Below are 27,376 nucleotides of genomic sequence, written 5' to 3' on the forward strand. Positions count from 1 at the left end.
AGGTTTGTTATTTTATTATAAGTTGTGGTACACAAAGTGTGGGCCTTTGGACAACACTGTTTACCGATGTTGCGCGTTGCTTTAAAGGAACATTTGGTAAGAAAGAAACTCGTCTAAGGTCACAGATTTACATCAAACATTAAAACTTGATGATTCTCATCTGGAGATCAACATTTCCGAATTACTCATTTATGAATGGAAAGAAACAGCATAGACATGTGATTTGTATATAAAACACCCATCAAGTTGCTTTACTACCCAGCAACCACTTGTTCAAATTCAAGAAATTTGATGAGCATGATTTGGCGGCCATTTTGTGGAGTAAAAAACTTGACTCCACAAAATGGCGCGCCGTGTTAGTTCACGACGTATAAGCAAAACCATGCAATTTCAAGACATAATTTGTGTGGATCGTTAGATTCTACCTCTAAAATATCTTTCTGACCATTGGCCATATGCATTTCATAACCAACGGTTCCTTTAAACCTGAGGATTGGGAGAGGGTGCGATAGTAATCAGCGATTTATTTATTTTTTTTTTTTAAATATCTCTCAACTTCAAAAAGGGATATACTACATTTCCCAAGAGCAAAATAGCAGAGCAAGAGAAAACACCACAAATTGTGATTTAAGACAGTGGACACTATTTGTAACTTCTCAAATATTAGCATAAAACCCTACTTGGTAACGAGTAATGGGAGAGGTTGACAGTATAAAACATTGTGAGAAACGGTTCCGTCTGAAGTGACGTAGTTTTCAAGAAAGCAGTAATTTTCCACGAACTTGATTTAAAGTTGAGGTCTCGAAATCAAGCATCTGAAAGCACACAGCTTCGTGTGCTAATGGTGTTTTTTATTTCATTATTATTCCGCAACTTCGACGACCGATTGAGCTAACATTTTCACAGGTTTGTTGTTTTATGCATATGTTTAGATACACCAAGTAAGAAGACTGGTCTTAGACAATAACCAAAGGTGTCCAGTGTCTTAAAGATCGAATGTCAAAACTCTAGTGCAGTTTACAGTCAGTCTTATAAACTCTATAAGAACTAATCACATGTGTAATCATGAGTCGTTCAATATCGAAACAAAACTCAAACTTGCCACGAGGTTGCTTGTTTTTTAGAAAACCCATTTGCCAATCATGTCCATTGCGACCAAGAAGGTTTTATAATAATAACATCATAAAATTCTTAATTTTTTAAGTGACCTGAAGTGGGGTTTCATTTGTTATTCTCTCGCTTTCTTGATATATTTATGATATATTAATTTTTGTGATGCTAGTTATTTACTGTGGTCTAATAGTTGGTTGTTACGCCACAGGGTAAAATATTTGAAGAAACAGGATCGCGTACACGTAGCTCAACATATACATGTATAGGATTTGTGGCATTGCATGCTGATATTTGGTTTGAAAAACACCACTTATTTATGTGTGTATCTACAATTGCCAGGTAGAGTTTGTTCTTTATAGAGAAATGTATTGTTCGGGAGACTTTTCAGTTCTGAAAAGAACTGTCCTGCTTCTTACCCTGGGCGGAAGGTATGAAAAGTCGGCTTGGACTACTATACTTTAGCTTATGGATCATTATAACTACTGCACCACCGCGGAGTCAGGTCTAGTTGGAATTGGATTATTTGGCATTTCGAATACGCCTAGCTGAAACTTACACAGTCTTTTTGAATAAACTATAAACACAATTGATCACATCATGCAAACAGGTAAGCCTTCGACAGGTAAGCCTTCGACAGGTAAGCCTATCACAACACACATATTGTTCTTTTATTACCGCCGTCGCGGCAACTGTTGATTTGACACGAAATGACCCGACTCTATTATCCGGAGTCACGTGACGATCGTTCAACCAATCAATGATTCAATCAGCAAAACGGGGATTCCCCCCTCGCACGCAAACTGTCTCTCCATATATTGTGTGTGCGTGATCGTCGGATCGAGTATGACACTACGTAGGAACAACGAAGAGAGTAGTAAGTTGTTGTAGAGAGTTATTAAGCCGTGGGAAAGCAAGCAAACTTCAACTGATTTATGATGTTCTCTTGCGTTCGTCCACATTAGTTACCTTGGCAGTGCATGACACTAACGCTATAGCCTGTTTGGAGAAAGAGATCGTCAGCGAAATATCGTACGATGGATCCAAAGCGACGTGAATGTTATGCAGTTCGTGTGAAGCTTTCTCTACCTGCACCCATTGCATACACACAAGTGGAGGATAAGTTGTGCACTTATTTTCAGTCCAACGAGGAGGGAGGTAACTGCAACGTAGACAGCATACGTTTAATGGGGGAAGATGCCGATGGCTCTTGGTATAAAGTTGCTTTTGTTGAACAGTCTGGTGAGTTGTACTTTCTTAATCAATAGTTCGAATGATCGGCCCTATATTTCATAGATGTTACCGTAGAGAGTTGTAGTCCGAACAGGCAACCCTTAGCCCACCTTCCTTAATTGTTGAGCTGTTAACAGTTTAATCACAGTCGCCATGCTGTGAATGGGACGAGAGCCCGATGTTATTAAAAGATAGCCATTACATCGTTGCCTAACCATGCAGGAGATGAGCTTCCTAAACGAGATTTGGTCCAGATAAAGATTGGGCTTTGTATGTCCTGGGGTGGATTTCACAAAGAGTTAGGACTCGTCTTATCTCGAGTTAGGACGAGTTACTAGTCCTAACTTGGGACTAGCTGTATGTTTTTGATATCTCTTAGGACTAGTCCTAAGTTAGGACTAGTCCTAACTGTTTGTGAAATCGACCCCAGGTTGTGAAGTTTAAAGTTGGTGGATAACTGTTTCCAAGGTCAAAGGTCACCATAGAATGTCTGTTTTTTGTTATATTCTGTCGACTAAGTTTTTGGGCTTTGTAAATTTGTTATTAAATCAATGGGCTCTATCATTGATCGGGGACTACCAAATGTACCTTCATGCAAAATCAAACTTTTCTGATTATTACAAGTAAGTAAAAGGAGGGGGGGTCTGAAAATTGATTTTGTTTTGTGTGTTTATAATGTTAACACAGTAAAAAAAATAATAAGAATAATAACCAGCCAGTAGAAAGAAATGTGGATACTTGTTTTAAGGCCAGATTGGAGTTATACCATAGGTACCATCAGTTACAACTTAATAGTATGTTATTTTTTTAAAGGTGTTCTATAAAACTAATTACAACTGCGAAACATTCAACGGCGTGAACCGTGCGCACTTGAAGAGGTTGCCACGCCCCTTATATGAGGGCCCTTAATTCTGAAATGACCTGGAGTTGGCAAAAAAAAATTTGTCAGTATTTAGAATGAATTTCAGGCAAATCTGAGTGGTGACAGACCGGTCCCCATTTTCAGAATGCAACAGAAAATCCAGCCTTGGCTAGGAACATCCAAAGTTCAACAAGTTGTTCATGCTGCTACATGGTACTCAAATGCATCAAAAGTATAAATAAATAAGAGGTGATTCCTATAGTTCATATTTCAACAACCTGGTTGTCAAAAACTATAGCAAACTAGTGGGGCTAGCCAAATTATGTTAAGTGCAATATCAAAAATATTTTAAAATACAAATATAAAATGGATTTAGGGTGTAAAGTCGATATTAGCTCATATTGACTTTGCACAAAAAAAATAATTCAACCATGTTTTTTCTACCAAATTCGTTATCAGCCGTATTATTCGGAACAAGGGGAAATGACAACTGTGAAATAAAATGTACCTTAATAAAAATTTGTTCATGTGTTGGATGTCGCTATATACAGCGACTTTTGCGCATGTCTACTATTATGGTTTATTTCTTAAAAAATATTTTAAAAAGACACTGGCAGTAAAAAAAAATAAAATATTAATTGCGGTTTTAAATTTGCAATTTCCCTGTTAATACAGTAAAACAATGTAGGGAACAATTCCATGATCGTTAAACTGTGTTTAAATAAACATGGCATGTTCGTTTTTGTTTTACTTAAATTATATCAGTGTTAAATTGTAGTAAAAAAAGTGTTACATCACACTTTGCTAAGCAATTAAGATTGATACACAGTTAAGATCAGTCATCAGTGCTTTGTGAAACTGGCCACAGCATGGAACTCTAGCGAGACCTGCGCTTAGTAATAATAATAATGTTACTTAACTTGTTTAAGCTGCTCCTGTTTTTGTGTTATGGGTTTTTAGAGTAGATTGTGAGCAAACTTTATTTCAACCCTTTAATGTGTACTTTCACCTACTAATATCTACACAGGTGTTAGTAAAGTGTTATCAAGGCCTGATCATGAGATGGTCGTAGATGGAATCAAGATTCGCCTAGAAGTGCGAGGCTACTCAGCACCACCCCCTGATACTTCAGAGTCTGCATCTTCAGAGGTACCTATAGATTCTGTTGATCTTATAAGTGTTTGTGAAATTTTTCTATGATTCAAAACACAGAAATACATTCAGAGGTGCTGTAGCTTTTCAGAAACTAGTAAATTGAATTCTACGCAATTATTGTCTCAGTGAGACAAAACATTTTAGCTTGACATACAATTTATGCAACTCTCCTGAAGACAGTGCTCTGTGATTTTCACTTACCAATCAAACACTTAACGACTATTTTGAAGCACTGGACAGTCTGGCAGGGCTTAGCCATCAGACTTGGGTAGAAAAGGTACACTAGACAGTCTGGTAGGTTTGGTGGCCACAGGACATGGGGTACTAAAAGTGCACTAGACATCAGTCTTGCGATAACGGCACTATACAGTCTGGAGGGATTGCGCAATAGACCATGGGTACTAAAGGTGCAATAGAAAGTGTGGCTATTATGCTGCATAAGGTGTGCCATCAGACTCGGGTGCTAAAGGCACACTATACACATTCTACAGGGACTCGACAACAGACTCACAACATAGTCAGATACAAAAGGTGCACTAGAGAGTCTAGCAGGGCCTGCCATACAACATAGTTAGGTACTAAATGTGTTTTATGGAGAGTCTCCAAAGGCCTGCCATTGACTCGGGTACTAAAGGTGCACTAGTTAAACAGTCTGGCAGGACTGGCCAACAACTTGGGTACCAAGTGTGCAACTGACAGCCTGGTAGGTTTGATGGCACAAAGATTGGGTACTACAGTGCAATAGACAGTTTGGAGGGACTGTCCAGCAGACTTGGGTACTGAAGGTGCATTAGACTGGCCAAATACTCGGGTACTCTAAAGGTGCACTACACAGTCTGGAGGGACTGTCCAACAGACTCGGGTACTTAAAGCTACAACAGATAGTCTTGCAGGGCCTGCCAAAGACTTGGTTACTAAAGGTGCACTCGACAGTCTGGCAGGACTGGGTCTCGCAGGACTGGCCTTGGACTCAGGTACTAATAGTGCACTAAGCTAAGCTTGAGGAACTGTGTAACAGACAGTAGACTCGGTTTCACAACAGTCTAGTTGGGCTAGTATAAGGGTATTAACAGTGCACCAGATAGTCTGGCAGGGTGGCCTTATACTGAAGGTGCACTGACAGTATGGTAGGACTGGCCGTAGACTAGGGTACCAAAAGTACGCCCTAGACAGTCTTGCAGGACTGGCCTTGGATTCAGGTATTAATAGTGCACTAGCTAAGCTTGAGGGACTGTCAAACAGACTTGGGTGAGCTAGGTTAGGGCCTGCTGTAGATTTGGCCGCAAAAGGTGCACTGCAGTCTAGCTGGGCTGGTCTTAAATAATGGTTCTGAAGGTGCACTAGATATCAGTCTGACAGAACTGGTAGTAGACTCGGCTACTAAAGATGCAAAGACAGTTTGGCTAGGAAGGCCATTAAGTTGCAAACACACTAAGATACTAAAGGTGCACTAGTCAGTCTGGCGGGACTAGAAATACTCAGGTGCTAAAGGTGCAGTGAACAATCTGAGGTGACTGATCATAGACTACTATTTTACTAGCAAGGCAAAAGACAGTCTGGAGAGACTGGCCTACAGAATCAGGATCTAAAGGTGCGTTAGACAGCTTGATAGGACATGGCCGTAGACTGGCATACTAAAGATGCATAAGACAGTGTGGCAGGGCTGGCCATAATCCCAGGTACTAAAGGTGCATTAGACAGCTTAATAGGACATGGCCATAGACTGGCATACTAAAGCTGCATAAGACAGTGTGGCAGGGCTGGCCATAATCCCAGGTACTCAAGGTACATTAGACAGCTTGATAGGACATGGCCATAGACTGGCATACTAAAGCTGCATAAGACAGTGGGGCAGGGCTGGCCATAATCTCAGGTACTCAAGGTACATTAGACAGCTTGATAGGACATGGCCCTAGACTGGCATACTAAAGCTGAATAAGACAGTGTGGCAGGACTGGCCATAATCCCAGGTACTAAAGGTGCATTAGACAGCTTAATAGGACATGGCCATAGACTGGCATACTAAAGCTGCATAAGACAGTGTCGCAGGGCTGGACATAATCTCGCGTACTAAAGATGCATTAGACAGCTTGATAGGACAACTTGTCTAAAGACTTGAGCTCTAAAAATACACGAGATAGTCTGGTGTGGCTGGTCTTTGACTCTGGTGTGTGCACAGGGCAGTCTGGCAAGGTCGAAAACAGAATCAGGTTCTAAAAGGTGCTAAAACAGAACAGGCGATCGGTATCAGGTGGTGCCCATATAGCATGAGCAAGAACAACTTACTCTATAACACTATTTTCTTCCTTTTAATTAAATTATTTTGTAAAACACCTGGGAGCAATTTTATAGATGAAGTTGGCCCTTTATAAATGTATGATATATAGTGTTATCTTCAAGTACGGGCTAATCCTCCAATCAGATTCGCAGAATGTGGTGATAAAAAGCTATATTGCACGGCTAATATCACTACCATGCGTCTCGTGTGTTTTATGTCACTCACCAAGTTTGCTTGAAAATAATTTATGTTATCACATGCGCGCTGGTGGAAATACGTAAAATATAGCGCATCTGCGTCCCATATCCAACTTGGGCTTCGGCCTCGTTGGATATGGGACGCAGAAGCTCTAAATTTGTCTGTATTCCACTCGCGCTTGTGTGATAACTTATATTATTATTAAGCTGCATCTAAACTATCGGCGGGATGAATAGCTCGCCGCCTACGCCATTTAAAGAAATGGCGTAGTGGGCAGTCATAAACTCTTTGGGTTGAGGGCCTTCGGGACTGGGCGGCAACTTCCGCAGCCCATCTCGAAAGGCCCGCTGCTCTGAGGGATCTTGTGACAGCACCCAGCACGTCAGGTGCAGGTCCCTCGGAGTCGGATGAACCACTCCGGACCCGCGCTGGTATATGAGGTCCGGGCGTTGTGGGAGAACCACCGGCCTGTGCATCAGGAGCCTGACCAGCCGAGGGAACTAGGGCTGTCGGGGCCAAAAAGGGGCAATCAAGAGAACTTTGCAATGATCCTGCTCGATCTTTGTCAGCACCGTGGAATGAGGGAGATGGGCGGGTAGGCGTATGCCAACAGCCCCTCCCATCGCATAGTCAGAGCGTCGATCCACCATGCCCCGGGGTCCGGACCCCTGGCGCAGTAGATCGGCAGTTGATTGTTCGTCCGAGAGGCGAACAGATCCACATGAGGTCGGTCGATAAGCAGGAAGAGCGACTGGGCCACCCATGGGCGGAGGAACCACTCTACCACTCTGCCCCACTAACTGTGCCCGGAAGTACTGGAGGGCATTCCGGACCGCCAGCATTTCCAGGATGTTGATGTGGGTCGAGTGGTGTTCCGGGCCCCACACCCCCGCTATCTGCTGGGGGTCGAGGGTCGCCCCCCAGCTGTACAGAGACGCATCGGTGACGACGGTCGCTGACGGTCGTGGCGGGCGGAACACTCGACCACGTGTGAGGTTGATGCCTCAACCCACCATTGAAGGTGGGGGGTCAGCAAAGGCGTGGTAGGCACCGGGAGGTTGACCGAATGACGGCTGGGCCGAAAGTAGGAGAGGAGATGGAGCTGGATAGGTCTCATCCTCAGCCTGCAGAAATCTACTAGGTCTACCATGCTGGCCATGAGACCAAGTAACTTGAGCCAGGCTACCGCCGGCGCCACCGTAGCCCCCAGAAAAGGGCCACGCACCGACGTAGGTTCTGTACCCGTTCCGCCGAAGGGCGGGCTAGCCCCCTCTGAAGGTCGAGAGCCGCACCAAGAAAGTTGGGCACCTGAGAGGGGATCGGGTGCGATTTCACGGTGTTGATGAGGAACCCCAGGCTGGACGTGATGCGCCAAGTAAGTGTCAGCGCCGCGTCCACTGCCTCCCGTGATCGGCCCACAATCAGCCAATCGTCGAGGTATTGGAAAATCAGCAGTCCTCGTCTCCGAAGTGCTGTCCCGATCGCCCGTACAACTCGGGTGAAAACCCGAGGGGAGGTTGACAGTCCAAAGGGGAGTACCACAAATTCGTATAGCATTCCGTTGTAGAGGAAGCGCAGAAATTTGCGGTGTTCGGCCCTGATGGGGACGTGGAGGTAAGCGTCCTGAAGGTCCAGGCTCGCCCCCCATGCAGGCGTATCGATTGATTCGAGGATTGCCCGCAGCGTGTCCATGCGGAAGCGCTTTGGGCGGATAAATCGATTTAGGGGCTTTAAATTGAGGATCGGTCGCCAAGTGTCCGCCTCCTTCTTGGGAACTAAGAAGAAAGTGGACATGAACCCCGTTCGTGTCCCCTGGTCGGGGACAACGCGTATTGCCCGTTTGAGGGGAAGGGAACTGATCTCCCCTTTGAGGGCACGGCACTTGAGAGGGCCGGACAGGGTGGGCGTGGGCCGTACCAGCATGTCTGACGGGGGGGGGTCCTCGCGAACTTGAGTGCGTAGCCGCACTCGATCGTCTCAAGGACCATCTGTCGGACGTGATCTGAGCCCAGGACCCCAAAAATTCCTGAAGGCGGCCCCCCACGGGTCCGTCGGCGGGAGGTCGCCTGGAGACCGGGAAGTCACTTCCGCCACGCCCCGGGATACCGGGGGGCGGACGCACGAAAACCACGGCCCGACTGGGTCCGCTGTTGGCCTTGGGCTGGCGTGCGTGCGTTCAGTGGTCCTTGGTTCCCACGAAAACCGCCATGGGTGGGTCTCTGTGGGCGCCTACGTGAAATCACAAAGGAGGCTTGCTTGCCTTTCCCTGCCGCCGGTACGGAGGTCCGCGGCTTCCTTAAGTTGATTTTCTCTGTGGCCTTGAGGCGCCTGGCTTTGGCCTCCATAGACTCCTGGAATTTCCCTGCAAACAGGTCTCGTCCCGTTAGGGGGAGCGCATCAAGTCTTTTGCGAGCCCCGACGGACGGGAGGAACAGAGCGTCTAGGACGTTTGCCCTACGGGCAGATGTTGCTAGGGTGGATACTCTCGTAAATTGATCCAGGACAGTGCGCAGGCCATTATCCAGGCAATGGAGGGCCGCCACCATCATGTCCGCTGGGATTGCCGAGTCCTCATCGCCGGCAAGCGTGAGGTACTCGGACAAGAGAAGCAAAAAAGACGATGTACGCATGCCAAAGCGCGATGCTGAGTCTATCTTCCTGGCTACTTCCTCCATCTTCACCCGCGCTTTGTCGGTGAAGGGAAGTCTGGATAAGGTTGACCCCCTGTCTGCGGTCAGCTTGTCCGGTAGGGCCGGGGTCGAAAAATATTTATCGAAATCCCCGGGGGGAAATCGGTAATATAAATCCGCCCGCTTGGGGTATGCCGTCCAAGAGGATGCCGACATAATGCCCTCAATGCGGTCAGTGCATACCCGGTCGAGTGGCATAGCTTGGAAAATACTCCCACTCCTCGGAGCGGGGCCAGTCCTCCTCTTAAAAGACCGCCATTCAGCAGGGGCGTCCCCCGCTTCCTCGGCGGGGAGATCCAACACCCGGGCCATGTCCCTTTGGACAAGGCGCAATTCAGTTTCGGCAATTGAAAGCCGTTGAACTGCCCTGGCCAACTCGTCCTCTTTCGGGGACAAGTCGCTGGACACGGGTGGGTCGGATACACTCACTGATTGTTCACCCAAAGGTAGGGCTGTGCCTAACAAATCATGGTGCTCTGCATCCCGATCGGATACAAAGGATCCCGAGGGGTGTATGCTAATCCCCGTCTGGGATTGTGGACGTGCACCCGTGCGTGACCGCACATCACCCTGATCCATCACACCCCATGCAACCTCCTGCGTGGTGATTGTGGGACGGTGGCTGGGAGGGGAGGCCGGTGGCCGGCTGACCGTGCACGGTACGCCGCCTCGATCCTGACGCACCCAGCCATGACCGGACTGGTCGGGCTGGGTGTACAGTCCGGCAAACTTGGAAAATTCCTGAACCTCGCGCCGGCCGAATATTGAGGCCGCTAAGGTCTGGAAAGCGGTGAGGAATTCGTCTCAGGATAGCGGCTCGCTACCCCGTTGATGTTTCCTATGGCCGTCAGGTGAGGAGTCCTCAGACGACCGAAGATGACGGTCTTTTCTGGTCTTCTGCCGCTTGTTCGATACCCGCTCACGGGACGAATCCGAGGCTCTCTCTGAGGAGACCTGAGTGACAGGGATGCCCGAACAACGGGTGAAACACGAAGACGAGGGCGGGCCCTGTGAGTCGGGTATCCCGGGGGAGTCCCAGGTACCCGACTCCGCACCCATAATCCTTCTCCCCATGGCCAGCGCCCCACAGCCTATGGCGTGGGCGGGTGCCTTGTGGGTCTAAAAACCTCGCAAAAGGCCGTCACAAACCGTCGTGGGGGAATCCACGGTGACGGTGCGGCGCGGGTATTCTGAGCCGTGCGGAGGGGGGATGCGCTCCGGCTTCAGAGATCCCGAGGCGGTGCTGTGAGAGTGGGCGGTGCGCTCCGGACCAGAGCCACCTTTCACCGGCTTTCACCGGCACTGGCTTTCTTGGCCTTGCCGGGGCGTTTGACCTTCGACTGGGTTAACCCAAGCACACTGACAGAGGAGGGGGAGCGAGAAGCAACCCCTCTTTGATCGGCGGGTTTTCCGGCCGACGCAGCCGACAGAGGCTGCGTAGGCCGGCTGGAGGACTGCAAGCAGGGCGACGGAGTGTCGCCGACGCAGCCCCCCGAGAGCTCCGACTGTCCCGGGGAAACGGACGTAACCCCAGTAGTGACAGCCGAAGCCCTCCCCAGTTTCTTTACGCTACTCATTATTTTATCAACGAAATCAAACTATAGTTTATTTCACAACTCACTACAACAACAACTAAAACTCTACAATTTTTCTAGTCTTTTTAAGCACTCTTAGCGAGGATAAGGTTTAGACAACGGTTGAACTGTGGAACAAATTTAAAACACAACCTCACCCACTCGCGGCTAAGAGAAAAGAGGACGACTTCGTGACGGGCTTGTCGCTGGGCGTTATGGGTAGGACGGTGGAGGGCGCTATTGTGTGTGAAAGTCTTAGCATTTTTGCCTCGTGGCATAGGCAATATGCAAATTAGTAATTTGAATCTACCGGTATGAGTGAAGTAGACTACATCAATAACTTAAGCTGAGATTTGGAGAAGATGATGTACACATGAACACAAATTAATACAAAATATTAATTGTTATCAATCTCTTATGTCACTTAGGAAAACTCAGATAAACCAGAGGAAGATGAAAGACTGATTGAAGTGACTGGTCTGAAACATTCAACACCCATAGAGACCCTTAAGCTATATTTTGAGAATCCACGCAAATCTGGAGGAGGTGAAATAGAAACGTTTGAGAGAGAACCTAAGACTGGAGTCATCAGCATTACCTTCAAGGACCAATCAGGTTAGTGTTAAACTTGTAAATAATGAAAGCTTTTAACGCGAAGAGGAGTGAAAAACTCAAGGTAATCCATTCAGTTTATAAATTTTATCAGTTTGTGTCTGTTCAATTATTGAATTTCAGTTACCCCAATAGTGGCTGGGAAAAAACACATGCTATCAGGCGCCACACTGAACGTCAAGCTTGTCACCAAGAAGAAACGTCGTCCACTTCCGATCAATACACGATGTCTGTTTCTAGAAGGGATACCAGATGGATGCTCCTCTGAGCATGTGACGCTCTTCATTGAGAATAAAGTAGCCGTAGACGAGGAACCCACAATCCGATATGGAGAGAAGCCTGGGACAGCTATTTGTACTTTCTCACGTGATATACCAGGTATGTTTTTTTTAAACAAAATTTCCACTTTGATGTTTTAATAATTTCAAAATATTTTAATCTAATGGAAAATCATCGACAGCAATCACATTAAAGGCAGTGGACACTACTGGTTGTTTCTCAAAATAATTATTTCCATAAAACCTTACTTGGTAACAAGTAATGGGGACTCGCATTTAGAATTTGAGGTCTCGAAATCAAGCATCTGAAAGCACACAGCTTCGTGTGACAAGGGTGATTTTTCTTTCGTTATTATCTCGCAACTTTGACGACCGATTAAGCTCACACTTTCACAGGTTTGTTGTTTTATGCATATGTTGAGATACTCCAAGTGAGAAGACTGGTCTTAGACAATTGCCAATAGTGTCCAGTGTCTTAAAGAGCTTTTGAACCATTTGTAAGTACAATGTACTTGGCGTCCAGTAGGTACACCCTTAGTCTGTTTACTATCGTTGAAAGAAATGTAAAAATGATGATATGCAGTTTTTATATAGTGCTTTATTGTGTCCCCTTCTGAAACTTAATTATTATTTGCTTATGCTTGTATAACATAGACCTGAAGGATGTTATCAGAAAAATTTGTGGAAGGAAACTGAAAGGTGCTTCATTGAAGGCAGAGAAGGTTCATCATTCTGACGCCATCTTAGTGCAAGGTTTGAGTTTTTCTTAAATCTTTAATCATCTTGTATATTAGACTAAAAGGGAAACTGGCTTTGTTAACTTTGAAATGATTTGGGATTGAAAAAGGGAAAATTGTGGTTTATTTTTTTTGAAATCTGAAACAAAAAGTCGCAACATTTTAGTGTGATCCATTTTACCTCAAGGTTGGATAGTTATTTGTTTTATTTTTTAAACATAAACCACAAGGGAAAATGACTGGGTAAACTTTTTTAAAAGTTTACCCAGTAAGTTTCCTTTGCGGTTGGTTGAACAAATGAAAATTGTGATTTATTATTTAAAATCTAAAATATAAAGTTGCATCTCCTGAAGGTGATCTCTGGCTGCAGCTTCCCAGGTTCTGTCGTAAATTTGGGCTACCTGCAGACGTATGACAGCAACCCCTGAACAAAGATATTGGGGACAACATAGGGATACTGCCAAACTAGGGCTTGATGGCTCAGTTGGTGGAGGACCAGCACATTCAATCCAGAGGTTGTGGGTTCAAGTCATGCTCAAGTAATTCTTCCTTTGTTCAACCCCAAATTCTTTTTTAATTTGTGAACTTGTGCGCAATGGCAGTATGTCGCTTGGCAAGTTTTTCTGCGCTCGCAACCAAAACTTAGCTTACACTAATGACAGGAGAGTAGATGATGAGTCCCGAAACACATTTTGCATACTCCTTGCTACTAGGTTATAATCCTAACTATAACTAAACAGGCCTGGAAGTTCATCTGTCAAAGGGCAAGGCAATTTTTCAAAGAATACTTGCGTTGCAAACGGAAAGCATTTTACTTAAAATGGGAAATTTGTTTTAGGGGGACCCAAGACCAGGGCAAACATGAGTCTTGTTATCAATTAGGCATGTAACATTTGCTGGCACAGTTGTGCACTTGCACTCGCAAAACGTATAGTGAATGGCAAAACCAAATTACCTTAGGGGGAGGGTCATGAGAGTCGCTGTTCACTTTGCTCGTTAGAGATATTGTCTCAATGACTATATAATACCAACATATTTTCAATTTGTAATCATAGGTTTTGTCTGTGGCAATTTGTTAAAAACTTGATAAAGTGCAATTAAAATACAGATCACTAAAGTTTTTTTTATTTGCACCATTTAAGGAGTTCCAAAAGACTTGGAAATAGTTGAGTTGTATTTTGACTACCCAAAGAAGAGTGGCAGCAGTGGAGTGAGAGACGTACAACCAGGACCCATGGATGGACAGGCAATTGTCTACTTTGAAGACTGGAAGGGTATGTACATCACAAAACTAAATTCAGTTGTCATATTACTTCTAAATTCTTCTGTACATAGATACAACAAAACAAATTTTTTGTATTAATTTTGCTGCCTGTTATTTGACCAGCCATACCGAGTCTGGTCACAGAATCTTGTAAATCTAGATCAACTCAGACTGCATTAGTCGGGGGGGGGGGGGGGGGGGGCTGTGGCTATAATCTCTGGTACTAAAGGTGCAGTGCTAAAGAGTGTCTGACAGGGCTGACTAACAGAATCAGGTACTTAAGGTGCACTAGACAGTCTAAAGGGGCTGGCCATATTCTCGGGTACTAAAGGTGCAGTGCTATAGAGAGTCTGGCAGGGCTGACTAACAAACAGAATCAGGTACTAAATGTGCACTAGGAAGTCTAAAGCGGCTGGCTATAAACTCAGGTACGGGTGCAGTGCTATAGAGAGTCTGGCAAGGCTGACTAACAGAATCAGGTTCTAAAGGTGCACTTGACAGTCTGAAGGGGCTGGCCATAATTTTGGTATTTATTCTGCTGCCTGTTACTTGACCAGCCATACCGAGTCTGGTCACAGAATCTTGTAAATCTAGATTGACTCAGACTGCATTAGACAGTCTGGGGGGGCTGTGGTTTTAATCTCAGGTACAAAAGGTGCAGTGCTAAAGAGTTTCTGGCAGAGCTGATCAACAGAATCAGGTACTAAAGGTGCACTAGACAGTCTAAAGGGGCTGGCCATAATCTCAGGTACTAAAGGTGCAGTGCTATAGAGAGTCTGGCAGGGCTGACTAACAGAATCGGGTACTAGAAGGTGCACTATACAGTCTAAAGGGGCTGGCCATAATCTCAGTTACTAAGGGTGCAGTGCTAAAGAGAGTCTGACAGGGCTGACTAACAAAAAGAATCAGGTACTAAATGTGCACTAGGAAGTCTAAAGGGGCTGGCTATAATCTCAGGTACTAAAGGTGCAGTGATATAGAGAGTCTAGCAGAGCTGACCAACAGAATCAGGTACTAAAGGTGCACTAGACAGTCTAAAGGGGCTGGCCAGATACTAAAGGTGCAGTGCTAAACAGAGTCTGGAAGGGCTGACTAACAAACAAAATCAGGTACTAAAGGTACACTAGGCAGTCCAAAGGGGTTGCCTATAATTTCAGGTAATAAAGGTGCAGTGCTATAGAAAGTCTGGCAGGGCTCACTAACAAAATCAGGTACAAAAGGTGTACTAGACAGTCTAAAGGGGCTGCCTGAAATTTCAGGTACTCAAGTTGCAGTGCTATAGAGAGTTTGGCAGGGCTGACTGCCAGAGTCGGGTACTAAAGGTGCACTGGGCAGACTAAAGGGGCTGGCCATAATCTCAGGTACTAAAGGTGCAGTGCTAAAGAGAGTCTGCCAGGGCTGACTAACGGAATCAGAAGGTGCACTAGAAAGGGGCTGCCTATAATTGCAGGTACTAAAGGTGCAGTGTTATAGAAAGTCTGGCAGGGCTGACTAACATAATCAGGTAATAAAGATACTAATGGTGCAGTGCTAAAGAGAGTCTGGCAGGGCTCACTAACAGAATCAGGTACTAAAGGTGCACTAGGCAGTCTAAAGGGGCTGGCTATAATCTTAAATCTTAAACATGCACGGGATGGTCTCACAGGGTTATCGACATTGACTGGGGTGCACTTAATAAGTGCACTACTCAGTCTGGCTAGGCTATCTTGAAACTTTGAGGTCTAGATCAAAGTCTATCATTTGGCTCTTTGGCCTGACTAACAGTAATGCTGAAAATTTGGTATGGAAATTGTCCACAAGACATCTTCTAGGTTAGCAATTGTTTCCCTTAGGTGATGAAATGAGCGAGGTGTCACTTTAGGTGACAGAATATCAGCGTAACATTGGAATCCTGCTGTGTAATGTTTTTACAGAATTATGTCCCAGTGGTATTATTCGAATTTAACACACATGAGCTGTATATGGCCAAACCATCAGAATGTTTTTAAACTAAACAAATAAAGGAGGTTGTGAAAGTTTGTGACTGGAAAGTCATGAGTCTTCAAGATCAAGACCGAGTCATGAAGTCCTAGTCTCTTGCCAAACTGACTAGAGTCAAGTCCAAGTCACCAAAAGTACAAGGTGGACTCGAGTTTGAGTCGAGTCACAACATTGGAATACAGCAATCACTCAAACAAAAGGGAAACTAGTTTTTTTTTCACCATGGCAAATGTTTAAAGAGAGGTGGCATTTTGTGAATCATGAACAAGGTGTAGCTAGTCACTGGAACTAGCAAAGTGAACCCGGCCCTTCCATTTAACGACAGGGAAAACACTGCTGTTAGCAGGTAAATTTATTTCTTAATACACTGTATTATTATTCAAAGTGTTGGACCGTACATTTTGCTTTTAAATAAAGTAAAAGCTCAACCTAAGCAGTTGTTCATTTATTTTATATTCCTGCAGTGGTTCAGGATGTTTTAACAAAGGGTCGTCATAAGCTTGGTGGTAAAGATTTGCGGATTGAACCGTATCATGACTTCTTGGGAGGACTTAGCCCGCTTGATGCCCCAACTTCACATATCCCCAAACCAGTGTCGGTAGAAGTACAGGAATCTATTATGGATTTCCTATATGGGAAAGGTGCGAATACTAAGAAGAAGTTGCTGAAAGACTTGGCCAAGATGAAAGCCAATCTGCTGTGGCCAGATGGTTCTCAGAAGTCTCAAGCTAAACTAGAACCAGTAATTGACAAATCCCAGCACCAATCATGGTTGAACTGGGGAAAGAAAGCTGTCGATGTTCTGACTGACTTCATGAGAGGACACAAAACAGCCAGAGTTCCAGTTCCGCAAACACTGTGGAAGGATGCTGCTGATAAATTGCAGAAGATGACTACAGCTTGCTCGATGGTCCCAGATACTCAACTTCATGAAGTGATACTTGTCGGAGAGCAACGAGATGTTGATGTCGCTGAAGCAACAATAAATGACATCATCATGGAGTTACAGAAGAAGTCCAAGAATGCTTCTTCTTTTAAAGCAGAAGGTGACAGTGACACCAAAGAGGTAATTTTTTAGGTTAAGGATACATGTATAGTAACACATGTTTTCAGTATTAAGTAGTTAATCCATAAAAAGAGCATAAAACAACTTGAACATCAGCAGATCATTTGGTGAGCTCTGGCCAAAAAACCCAGAAACATGTCACTTAGGTTAGACCTATTTTTAAAGTTTGTAATTTTATAATATTTAATAGTGTATTTTATATAACACCCAAGCAGATCCTTGCCATTTGATTGGAGGATTGTCCGTCACGTGATAGCAAATAAAAGTACCATTGCACGCTGAGTCACTCGCCGTGCTTTTTCGTTCCATCCGAAAAGTACCATTGCACGCTGGCACGCTGCCAGCGTGCAATGGTACTTTTCGGATGGAACGAAAAAGCTGAGTAAAAACATCAATGCGTGCGCGTGTCTTTGGTAACGCAGCAGGTGTTACTGCAAGAAGGCATTGTAAAATTACTAGCATTCGGCTTCTACAGTTGAAATTGTTTGTTTTGAAAGTTGTTTCTTTCAATCAAAATGACAAAGTTCTACTTGGATGTTATATAAAACAAATAATGAATGTTTTTCATTCGTGCAATGGTGCGAATATGTTCATTCGTTGAAAGCTGGAATGTTCCATTCAACTCGGCTCCGCCTCGTTGAATAGAACATTCCATCTTTCAACTCATGAACATATTCGCACCATTGCACTCATAAACATTCATTATGTGTATAATATAAAATCATTAACTACTGTTCTTGTCTAATGAACATTCCTAGCCACCTATTCTCCTAGTACTAGTCTTTTCATTCTCAAATTATGTGTATAAATACAACACCTTTTTATTATGTAAACAGGTGCTTTCCATGCCGCGGGGCCTCATGGGGGAGTCAACAGGGGGCGCAATTGTGTATATGCAATATGAAGTATGCAAGTGTGTAGTACACAACTGTGTAGTTGCTCTAAAGGAAATTAGAGTGATGTAGACTTCTATAATATCATAGATTCCAAATGAAAATTCAGTCCTTGTGCTGACTGCTGAATACGCAGGAACCGAGTGAAGCTGCTTCAGCTTGAGTAGAAACTAATATTTTCTCTGTGAACCAGCATAGGCAATACATTTATTGCATGTGGTCCATCATCAGCATGTCCCTTGTGATCTGCTTTCTATCTACTCTTTCCACTGTTTCTCTCTGTTTTTTATTGTTTGTATTCTTTGAGGGCATTTTGTTGTATATTTTGATGTTATCGTTTTAGACTTAACCTACAATACTAGGTCCAAGTCTGAGTTCTGGCACTATGAATATGCAGAATGGGGCAACAGGTGGACAACAGATAGCAAACAAACCTACACATAACACCGCATCTACACGACTGAGATTTTGATGTATAAATTATAAAAACCTATGCCACCTATTTTTGGACAGGAACACTTACCAGATAAACCAGAAGAAGATGAGCCAGACGCAGATGAGCAACTGATTGTAGTGACTGGTCTGAACCATTCAACAGATATCGGGGTCCTGAAGCTCTATTTTGAGAATCCAAGCAAATCTGGAGGAGGTGAAATAGAAGCGTTTGAGAGGGAATCTAAGACTGGTGTAATCAGCATTACCTTCAAGGACCAATCAGGTTAGTGTAAGCTTGTAAACAATAAAAGCGTTCAACTCGCAGATAAGTGAAAACCAAAAGGTAATCCATTAAAGCTATATTAAATTCTTGGAAGAGTCATGGCCGAGCTGTTAAGAGCACCAAATTCAAACTCTGGTGTTTCTGATCAGCAGAGTGTGGATCGAATCCCCAGCCATGACACTTGTGTCCTTAAGCAAGACCGCATTGCTTCGTCCTTCGGATGGGATGTTAAGCTGTTGGTCCCATGTGTTATGTAACGCATGTAAAGGAACCCAGTGCACTTCTTGAAAAGAGAAGTGGTTCGCCTCGGTGTTCCTGGCTTTGGGTGCTGTCTGCTCTGTAACACCTTGTAAACCCTTATATAAGGTGCTAAATAATTGGGTCTCAGAATTCATCACTGCAATAACCTATCCCTGAAAGTTTGTACATAGGCTACTCTGTGCCTTGAGTACCTTGTTTGGTAGATACGTGCGCTTTATAAGTCTTCGATATTAATAATAATATTATTATTATTATTTTAAAATATTTTCAATTTTTTGGGGTATCAATTTTCCAGTTACTTCTATAGTGGCTGGGAAAAAGCACACACTATCAGGCGATGCACTAAACGTCAAGCTTGTCACCAAGAAGAAACGTCGCCCACTTCAGATCAATGCCCGATGTCTGTTTCTAGAAGGGATACCAGATGGATGTTCCTCTGAGAATGTGAAGCTCTTTATTGAAAATAGAGCATCCATGGATGAGGAACCAACCATCCAATATGGAGAGAAGCCTGGAACAGCTATATGTACATTCTCACGTGATATCCCAGGTGAAATGGTTCTTTTCCAACCAAACTTTCAAATTGCAAGTGTAAAAACTTTTTAAAAACTTAAAATTTACCTACGCTGGGGATTTTTGAATCACTTTACCTTCTACATCTGTTACATTAGTAGGTACACCCTTCATCTTATTTCTCTAGTTGAAAAAATGCAATAAGGATGATACACAGTTCTTATAGTGCTTATGGCCAAATTTTATCTCTATGTGCTCACTATTTTTGTGTAAATTAGCCATGTTTTGTTCATTTAATGAGTTCGTTCAATGTTTAAGTCGTGTTAAACCCCTTCTTGTATTACATAGACCTGGAGGATGCTATCCGAAAAGTTTCTCGAAGAAAACTCAAAGATACTCCATTGAAGGCAGAGAAAGTGCCCTATTCTGACGCAATCTTAGTGCAAGGTTTGATAGCTAATTGTGATATATTTTTTTTTAATTATCTTAACCATGGCCAAATTGTTTTGTAGTTTTCCTTAGCAAACTGTGCTCACAACCAGAGTCTTAATTAGCTTACACTATCGGGTGCTAAAAAAAGTATACATTTAGAAAAACGTAATCGAAACGGATTTGTTATAAGTTGACAAAAATCTGGCACTAAGTATTAATGGATCAAGGTCGTAGCTTTTTAATTTCTACCAAATCAATCTTCAATTGTTCCGCATGAGTAAACACTACTTCATTTAATGGATTTTAATTGTGTTGCGTACAAAGGTGAAAGGTTTAAAACAGAATCAAACATGTAAATAGAGATGGTGCGGCTATGTGCTTGGTATAAAACTGATGGTCATCTCTGTACGTTCCTGTATTTATGCACGCAATTGAGTACAACATGGTCTACCTCAGTACACACCACAAAAGAGATACTTTTCAGCATACTAACAGTGTCTCTTCAGTGCTTCAAGGATTCCACCAAGAGTAGCCAAACGTTCGCTTTCCAACAGTTTTCAGAAAATTGTAGGATGCCACAATTTAGTCGCGCTGTTTATGACATGCGGAGGAGGGCAGAAGTATGTGTGCAAAGAGTTGAAGGCTATGTTGAAGACTGAATCGTGCAAGTACAAACGATTTCCATTTAAAATGCGTCCCAACTTGGTAGACTTATGGAGGACTGAAGGTTGATCCAGTTTCGAAGCAAGTTTGTGAGCAACAAAGCACATACCTCACTTTACTGACTCTGGTGTTTTTTTCTGTTTTAACCCTTTCACCTTTGTGTGCAAGCCGATTAAAATCTGACAAAGGTAATTAGGTAGTGTTCACTCATGCGGAACATCTGAGGATTCATTTGGTAGAAATTTAAAAGCTAATACTTAGTGCCAGATTGTTGTCAACTTATAAAAAATCCATTTAGGATACTTTTTCTAAATGTACACTTTTTCTGAAACATATTTTTAACTCAATACTCCTCTGCAATAATTCTTGGTATAACTCAAGGCCTGGAAGTTCATCTTTAAAAGAGCAGGGCCATTTTCATTTTACAAAGTTGTACAACATTTTAATTTAATTTGAAAACATTTCAAGGGGACCAAGACCACAGCATCCATGAGACCACATCAGGGCTGTTGCTAAACATCAATATCTGCTTGGAACAAATTTCACATTTCTTGTTTTAATTAATGTCTTTAATGTTAATGAGTGATATTCGATTGTCTTAATAGACAAAACCACTATTAATGCCAATAGATTACTCAAATCTTTTGAAACATACTAAATTTTGATCTAAAATTTGTAATCCTAGATTTGATTTTTTTTATCTGCACCATTTAAGGAGCTCGACTAGATTTGGACATTGTTGAGTTGTATTTTGATAGCAAGAAGAGGAGTGGAGGCGGTGGAGTGAGAGAGGTACAACCAGGACCCATGGATGGACAGGCAATCGTCTACTTTGAAGACTGGAAGGGTATGTATATCACAAACTAAATTGAGTTGTCATATTACTTCTAAATTCTTCTGCTTTTAATTTGATCGATCATAATTATTCTCTGATTCAAGGGTCACTGAATCTTGTATGGAGTCTCAAACATTTAGGCCTAAGTCTTTTGGGGGGGCTCTTGAGCTTGACTGACACTGATGCTAAAAATAATTTAGCCTCTCCAAAAACCAACACTGGAAAACTAATTCTCCACAAGAAATCACTTTGAATCTGCTCTGTGCTGAGCGAGGGTGATACATTTGTAATGGGTGATCAAAACTAAACTGACGCAGTCTCTGCAAACTGAAGACGGTGCTCACCCGAATGGACAGGCATGCAACTGTTCAGCTGATTTTCTCTTTAACTTTTCCAAACTGCCATAGAAAATTGGAAAACACTGTAAAAAGAAATTAAGTGGATCGGACAATTCCTCGTTTTTTGTTTTTTTTTCTTCAGAAATTTGCATGTCTGAAAGGGCAAGGACTCCATTTACATCCAAAGTATGAAGTCAAAGAAAAAGCTCATAAATGACATTTTCCTCGTGGAAACACTGCTGTCAGCTTGTCAATTTATTTCTAAGTTTGTGTTATTCAACTTAGTGGACCATAAGTTTTGCTCTTAAATTAACCATAATCATATTTAATTAAGGGAATAAAAGGATAGCGACGAGTTCTTCAACAGTCGTTTAAAGCCAGCAGGGTTGGCGTCCGTGTGATAAAGGCAAGGACCCTGCAAGGTTTTAAACGGACATTTAGGAACGAGTCACTACTCTTTTATTCCCATTCATTAATGCCCTTTTGTTAAAAAATACGATTATAGACCCTTTAACAATTGAAAATTCGAGGTTGGAAATATTTTTTCCCCAAACTTTGTGAAGAATCTGTTCAATGCGCGTGGGTTGTGTGTATGTGTGCGCTTAGATTACGTGCACGCGCTAAGATTACGCACTGTTACTATAGCTATGAATTGCGTTCGTCGTGATAATGTTGCGCGCCCAACACGGGGAAGCCAGCTTGTTATAAACAGCTCCAGCTGGTCATTATCAAAGGTTTAAACACCCCCACGTGACGCGCTCTCCACCAATAGGAGTAGAGAAACTGTCTGGGGTATTTATGAATCCTTTGTTTTCATTCCTGCAGTGGTTGAGGATGTTGTAAGAAAGAGTCATCATAAGCTCGGTCGTAAAGAACTGCGGGTTGAATCATATCATGACTTCCTGGGAAGCCTGAGCCCACTTGATGCCCCAACTCCACAGTACCCTAAACCAGTGTCGATTGAAGTACAGGAATCTATTATGGAATACCTCTATGGGAAAGGTGAGAACACCAAGAAGAAGTTGCTGAAAGACTTGGCCAAGGTGAAAGCCAATCTGCTGTGGCCGGATGGTTCTCAGAAGTCTCAAGCTAAGCTAGAACCAGTAGAAGATGACTCCCAGCACCAAATATCATGGTTGAACTGGAAAAAGGAAGCTGTTGATGTTCTGACCGACTTCATGAGACGACTCAAAACAGCCAGAGTTCCATTTCCGCAAACACTGTGGAAGGGTGCTGCTGATGCACTCAAGAAGATGACTACAGCTTGCTTGATGTTCACAGATACTCGACTTCATGAAGTGATACTGGTCGGAGAACAACGAGATGTTGATGTCACTGAAGCAACAATCAATGACATCATCAAGAAGTTACAGAAGGAGGCTGACTATGATGCTGAGCAAACAAAAGAAGAAATCAACTGGGATTCGGAGAAGCTGCAGCTCTTTACCTTGTGTGGGATTAAACAGGAGATCGAAAAGCGTTTTCCAGCTCTGAAGATTACAGTTTTCAGCTCATATGGTAAAACTGGCATCACTCTAGATGGAAAAAGAAAAACCATCAAAGACGTGGAGCTAAAGATAAGGAGGATGGTGGAAAAATTAGAAAAGACAGAGTTCAAAGCCGGGAGTACCAAGGTACGATTTGTTCAGCTTGTTCGGGACAAAATTCATGAAATTCTAGGGTCACAGAATATTCATGCAGTATGCAGTGGATCAGATGATGGTAAGATCACAATACACGGTGCTACTACCAGAGATGTCAAGGAGGCTAAAGCATACATCGAATATGAAATAGATGAAGATACCATTGCAATCAAAGGACAGTCTGCTTTAGCTGTCTTACAAGGCCACGATGGGAAGAGACTTTTGGATTTGATCAACAAGCAAAAGTTCGTCATGGCAGGCATCAGCCATGAACCAGGTATTTGTCAGTTCTCCATTCAAAAAAGCTTTTAATACTAATAACAACAATTAAACATCTTTTAATCTCTCTTGATTACTAATTCGGAAGAAATTATTGAGAGCTGTTTCAGTTTTATTCATCGCAATAGTAAAAAAAAACACTTTTAAAGGGATGCTGCAGTGAATTAAAAAAAAAAGTTAATTTTGCTGTCATTTATTTCTGATATATGTATTGAACATCAATAAAATGTGTTTTGTTTACTCCCGACATATCTGACTTGCGTAATTAGCGAATAAGTCATGCCCCCTCCTTTTTTGGATTGTTACCGCCCCTACCATCGACGTCACGTCGGGAATTCAAACATATCGTCGGCAAAAAGAGTCTGGTCCCTAACTTCACGCGCCTAGGTACCAGGCCACACAGTGCACTCGTCTCTATATGCACACAGCCAGGGGGGCCGGCGGCTCGGGTTACCGACATGACGTCACGTTTATGCAAATGAAGGCTCCATTTTAGGGACAGGGTGGGTTCCCCTAATCTCTTGAAAACCATTTTTTTAATATTTGCGCATTTCATAAAAAATATAAAAAAGTGCTTAAGTTTTAAAAAGTCATGTTTAATCATTTAAATGAAAGAAACAAAAAACTGCAGCCACCCTTTAAATAATCTTTTACCCTACTCCCTGATGTACAGCTGAGTCATTGGTTAATATGGCAGCTAATTGAAAAAGCAGCTGCAATGTTAAGATACATGTACATTATACAAATATTGGCCTGACCTAAGTGTTACAAATTTTTCAGAAATGCCAACTACCAGTTATTAATAAACAGCGAAAGGTATTATTGCAGAAAATGTAAGCTAAACATTCATTGATTTGAAATGTGTTGAAATCAAGTGAGGATAGGGCCAACTGTTTTATTTTTCCACATTTGCAATTTTAAGGAACATTTAAAAAATATCTACCTGTTTTAGCTAGCCGCAAGCATTTACATGTCATGAATTGATGTTATGTTTATTTGCAGGTGTCAAGTTTATTAAACTTGCAGGATTTAAGAGAAATTTTGAAGAAACAAAAAAAAACATCTTGGATTTTCTCAAGAAAAATGTCATCATTAAAAGCACCATTCCCTCAAATAAGAGCAAAATACGCCTCATTACCACATACCATGGTCATGAGTTGGAAAAAGTAAGACAACAACATCGACAAAATCTTGTAGCTATCCAGCCACAGATGAGTGGAAGGAACAGAGGATTTGTCATCCAAGGCAACGAGGAGGGTTTAGATGCAGTCCGCAAACTGGTCACTTCACTTGTACAAGCGGTAAAAGAGAAACAGTATCCTGTATCCAAGACGTGCATGGCTAGACTGTTCCGTGAAGAGAAAGGCAAGAAATTCTTGGAGTCTGTCGAGAGAGAATTTCATTGTGTGATTACCACCGATTGTAACGAGGAGAGTGATGACAAAGCTGCAAGTACTAACTACCACATGAAAACGGCTGCACCAGGTGAGTAGCATTAATAACAAAATGTTATTTAAACCATAAGTAAGTAGAGTCAATTTGGACAGAAACAAAATAATCAAAACGAACAATCAGTTTATTTGTAAACCAGTTGGAATTCCAATGATTCAGCAGTTCAGGGAACTGCTTCTAATGTCTTTATGTCTTTAGTGTGTTTATTTGATGTATGCTTTTGCTGATGAATGTTGAATAAACGGAGTAATAAACTCCACATCAAAAAAACAACAAACAAACAAAAACTTATGATGAGTGAGTTTTGATTTCAAAGCTTACGTTTTGATTCATTAACATAATTTTCCTCAACACAGATTGTCTTCGCATTTTGTTATACCTACAGTCCTGGCCAAAAGGCTTGAGCCACATGACAATTCCCTTCCCCATTCCCCTGCTCCTCCACTCAATGTTGTTTACCCATGCAGGAGTGCAGACCGCACAATGAGAGCCAACATTGAACAAGGGTTGGGGCCCATGGCTGAGAGTTTAGATTGTAGGACGGTGCAAAAACTGCGATTCAAATAAGCTGCTTTCTTGTTCCACTTTGCCCAAGTTAGATTGACTTTTGCCGTCGGAATTCAAAGAATTTTTTACTATGACATGTCAAAATGTGAATGAGAATTCCCCTCGATGTAGTAGTTCCGGCCGATTTTCTACATTCTGCCCAGGTAGCAGTCTAAAAACCACAATTTGATGTTTCCTCAACAGAATTTCTAACTAAGAGAGTTAATTCTGCTGTATACGGTGCTGAAGGTGTTGAAGATGACAAGAAAGAAGAAGAGCTTAAAGAAACGGTCATTCTACAGCTCAGTGCCATGGATATGAACTCCTTGATGAAGGCTTCATACACACTTGATACATTTCAAGAAGAGGAATTTCTATCTGAAGTATGTGTAGATTCTCAAAGTTAGTTACTCAAGTCCAATACTGCAATACTAAATGGTGAACTCTTAATAAGTGGTAGTAATTTGCCTGATCCCAATCGAAAGCAGTTTTTGTTAACAAGTACAATCCTTGATCAAAGAGAACCTAACAACTTCATAAACTAAATGAGGTTCATATGTAAGCCTTCAGTAAATGGTACAATTTGATAGTGCAGATGTGTTTTTTATTTTGTACATAATATTATATTTTATATTAAAAAGTAACAATGTCATATTTGATTTTGTATCCGACATAGGATTTTCCAGATGTGATGGGATTGCTTTACAAAATGACAACAGAACACAAAGCTCAGCTTAAGCAAATCGGAAGGAAACGTGATGTTAGTATATAATGTTATACCTTTTTTAAACTCAAATTATAAAAGTGTGGTTTGTCTGTCCTGAAAGTAACAACAAATTAATTGAAAATGTACAGAGCTTCATTAAAGATCAGCAAAATCAGCATAGTTGGTGCGATACAGTAATAGCAATGGCCGTGAAATCTAGTTTGGTAAGGTAATTGACAAAAACTACTTAAAAGTTAACAATGAGGTAGGTTCAACTTTACATGTATTTACATACAAGTATTGTTTCCTTACTGTGTGAACGTACTGCTCTAAAGTAACCTTTTCAACCAGTTGCTTGTACATTAAAAGTTCTGTTCACGTGTACTGTGGTGCTAAACACAGTAAAAGGCAACTTATTAATACTTATTTATTTGTTGTCGATAAAACTCAGTTTATAACCCTAGTTATACTTGACAACATCACCAAAGGAAAAGGCATTAGACACGAGTCCATTATAAACTTAATCCATTCATGATTTGAAGTGCCTGTTCCACTGAACCATACACTAGTGCAACTTTATGAAACAGTTGCCTGTGTACGCACCATATGTCGCTGTATGTCGCATAAGAGCTTGTGTATTAATTGCGTCCTCAACATTTAAAAAATTACATTTTTTTCACACCATATTTTTGTTTGATTACCTAACTATCAACCCTAGGTGACTGTGGAACCTTCTAAAGGTCGGGCCAAGTTCATCCATGTGGAGGGATGTAAATACAATGTCAAGGATGCCTTACTGGACATTTCACAGTTCACAAGAATTCAAAAGGAGGAGACAGAGAAGCAATTAAAGATGGAACTCGCAAAAGAAGTGAGTGCACACATTAATATGAATTTAAAAAAGGGTTTTGTTGTATCTTGACTTCAAAAATATGTAAGCGATTTGTGGATAGTGTCAATGAGTGCTTGCAGGATTCCATTAAATGGTTGCATAGTCTTACCATGCAGTGGCCATTTGCAGTAGCAAAAATGTATTCTAATGTTTAACAAGAACAAAATT

The 27,376-nt window shown here is 42.4% G+C and overlaps 1 protein-coding gene across 1 annotated transcript in view; it reads left to right on the forward strand.

Annotated features, from left to right (window-relative positions):
- The first annotated feature begins 1,976 nt into the window (after positions 1–1,976).
- The window catches only part of LOC117294599, a 28,864-nt gene continuing 3,464 nt past the window's right edge, over positions 1,977–27,376 (forward strand). The window contains exons 1-16 of the mRNA XM_033777085.1: positions 1,977–2,352; positions 4,233–4,354; positions 11,529–11,715; positions 11,836–12,090; positions 12,645–12,743; positions 13,870–14,001; positions 16,436–17,037; positions 18,444–18,648; positions 19,205–19,459; positions 19,771–19,869; positions 21,233–21,364; positions 22,516–23,610; positions 24,615–25,097; positions 25,815–25,993; positions 26,287–26,370; positions 27,035–27,187. Of these exons, the coding sequence (XP_033632976.1) occupies positions 2,148–2,352; positions 4,233–4,354; positions 11,529–11,715; positions 11,836–12,090; positions 12,645–12,743; positions 13,870–14,001; positions 16,436–17,037; positions 18,444–18,648; positions 19,205–19,459; positions 19,771–19,869; positions 21,233–21,364; positions 22,516–23,610; positions 24,615–25,097; positions 25,815–25,993; positions 26,287–26,370; positions 27,035–27,187 (4,287 nt within the window). The 5' untranslated portion in view covers positions 1,977–2,147. The remainder of the gene's footprint in view (positions 2,353–4,232; positions 4,355–11,528; positions 11,716–11,835; positions 12,091–12,644; positions 12,744–13,869; positions 14,002–16,435; positions 17,038–18,443; positions 18,649–19,204; positions 19,460–19,770; positions 19,870–21,232; positions 21,365–22,515; positions 23,611–24,614; positions 25,098–25,814; positions 25,994–26,286; positions 26,371–27,034; positions 27,188–27,376) is intronic.

The sequence above is a fragment of the Asterias rubens genome, chromosome 9 (genome assembly GCF_902459465.1).
Source record: "Asterias rubens chromosome 9, eAstRub1.3, whole genome shotgun sequence".
Taxonomy (NCBI): Eukaryota; Metazoa; Echinodermata; class Asteroidea; order Forcipulatida; family Asteriidae; genus Asterias; species Asterias rubens.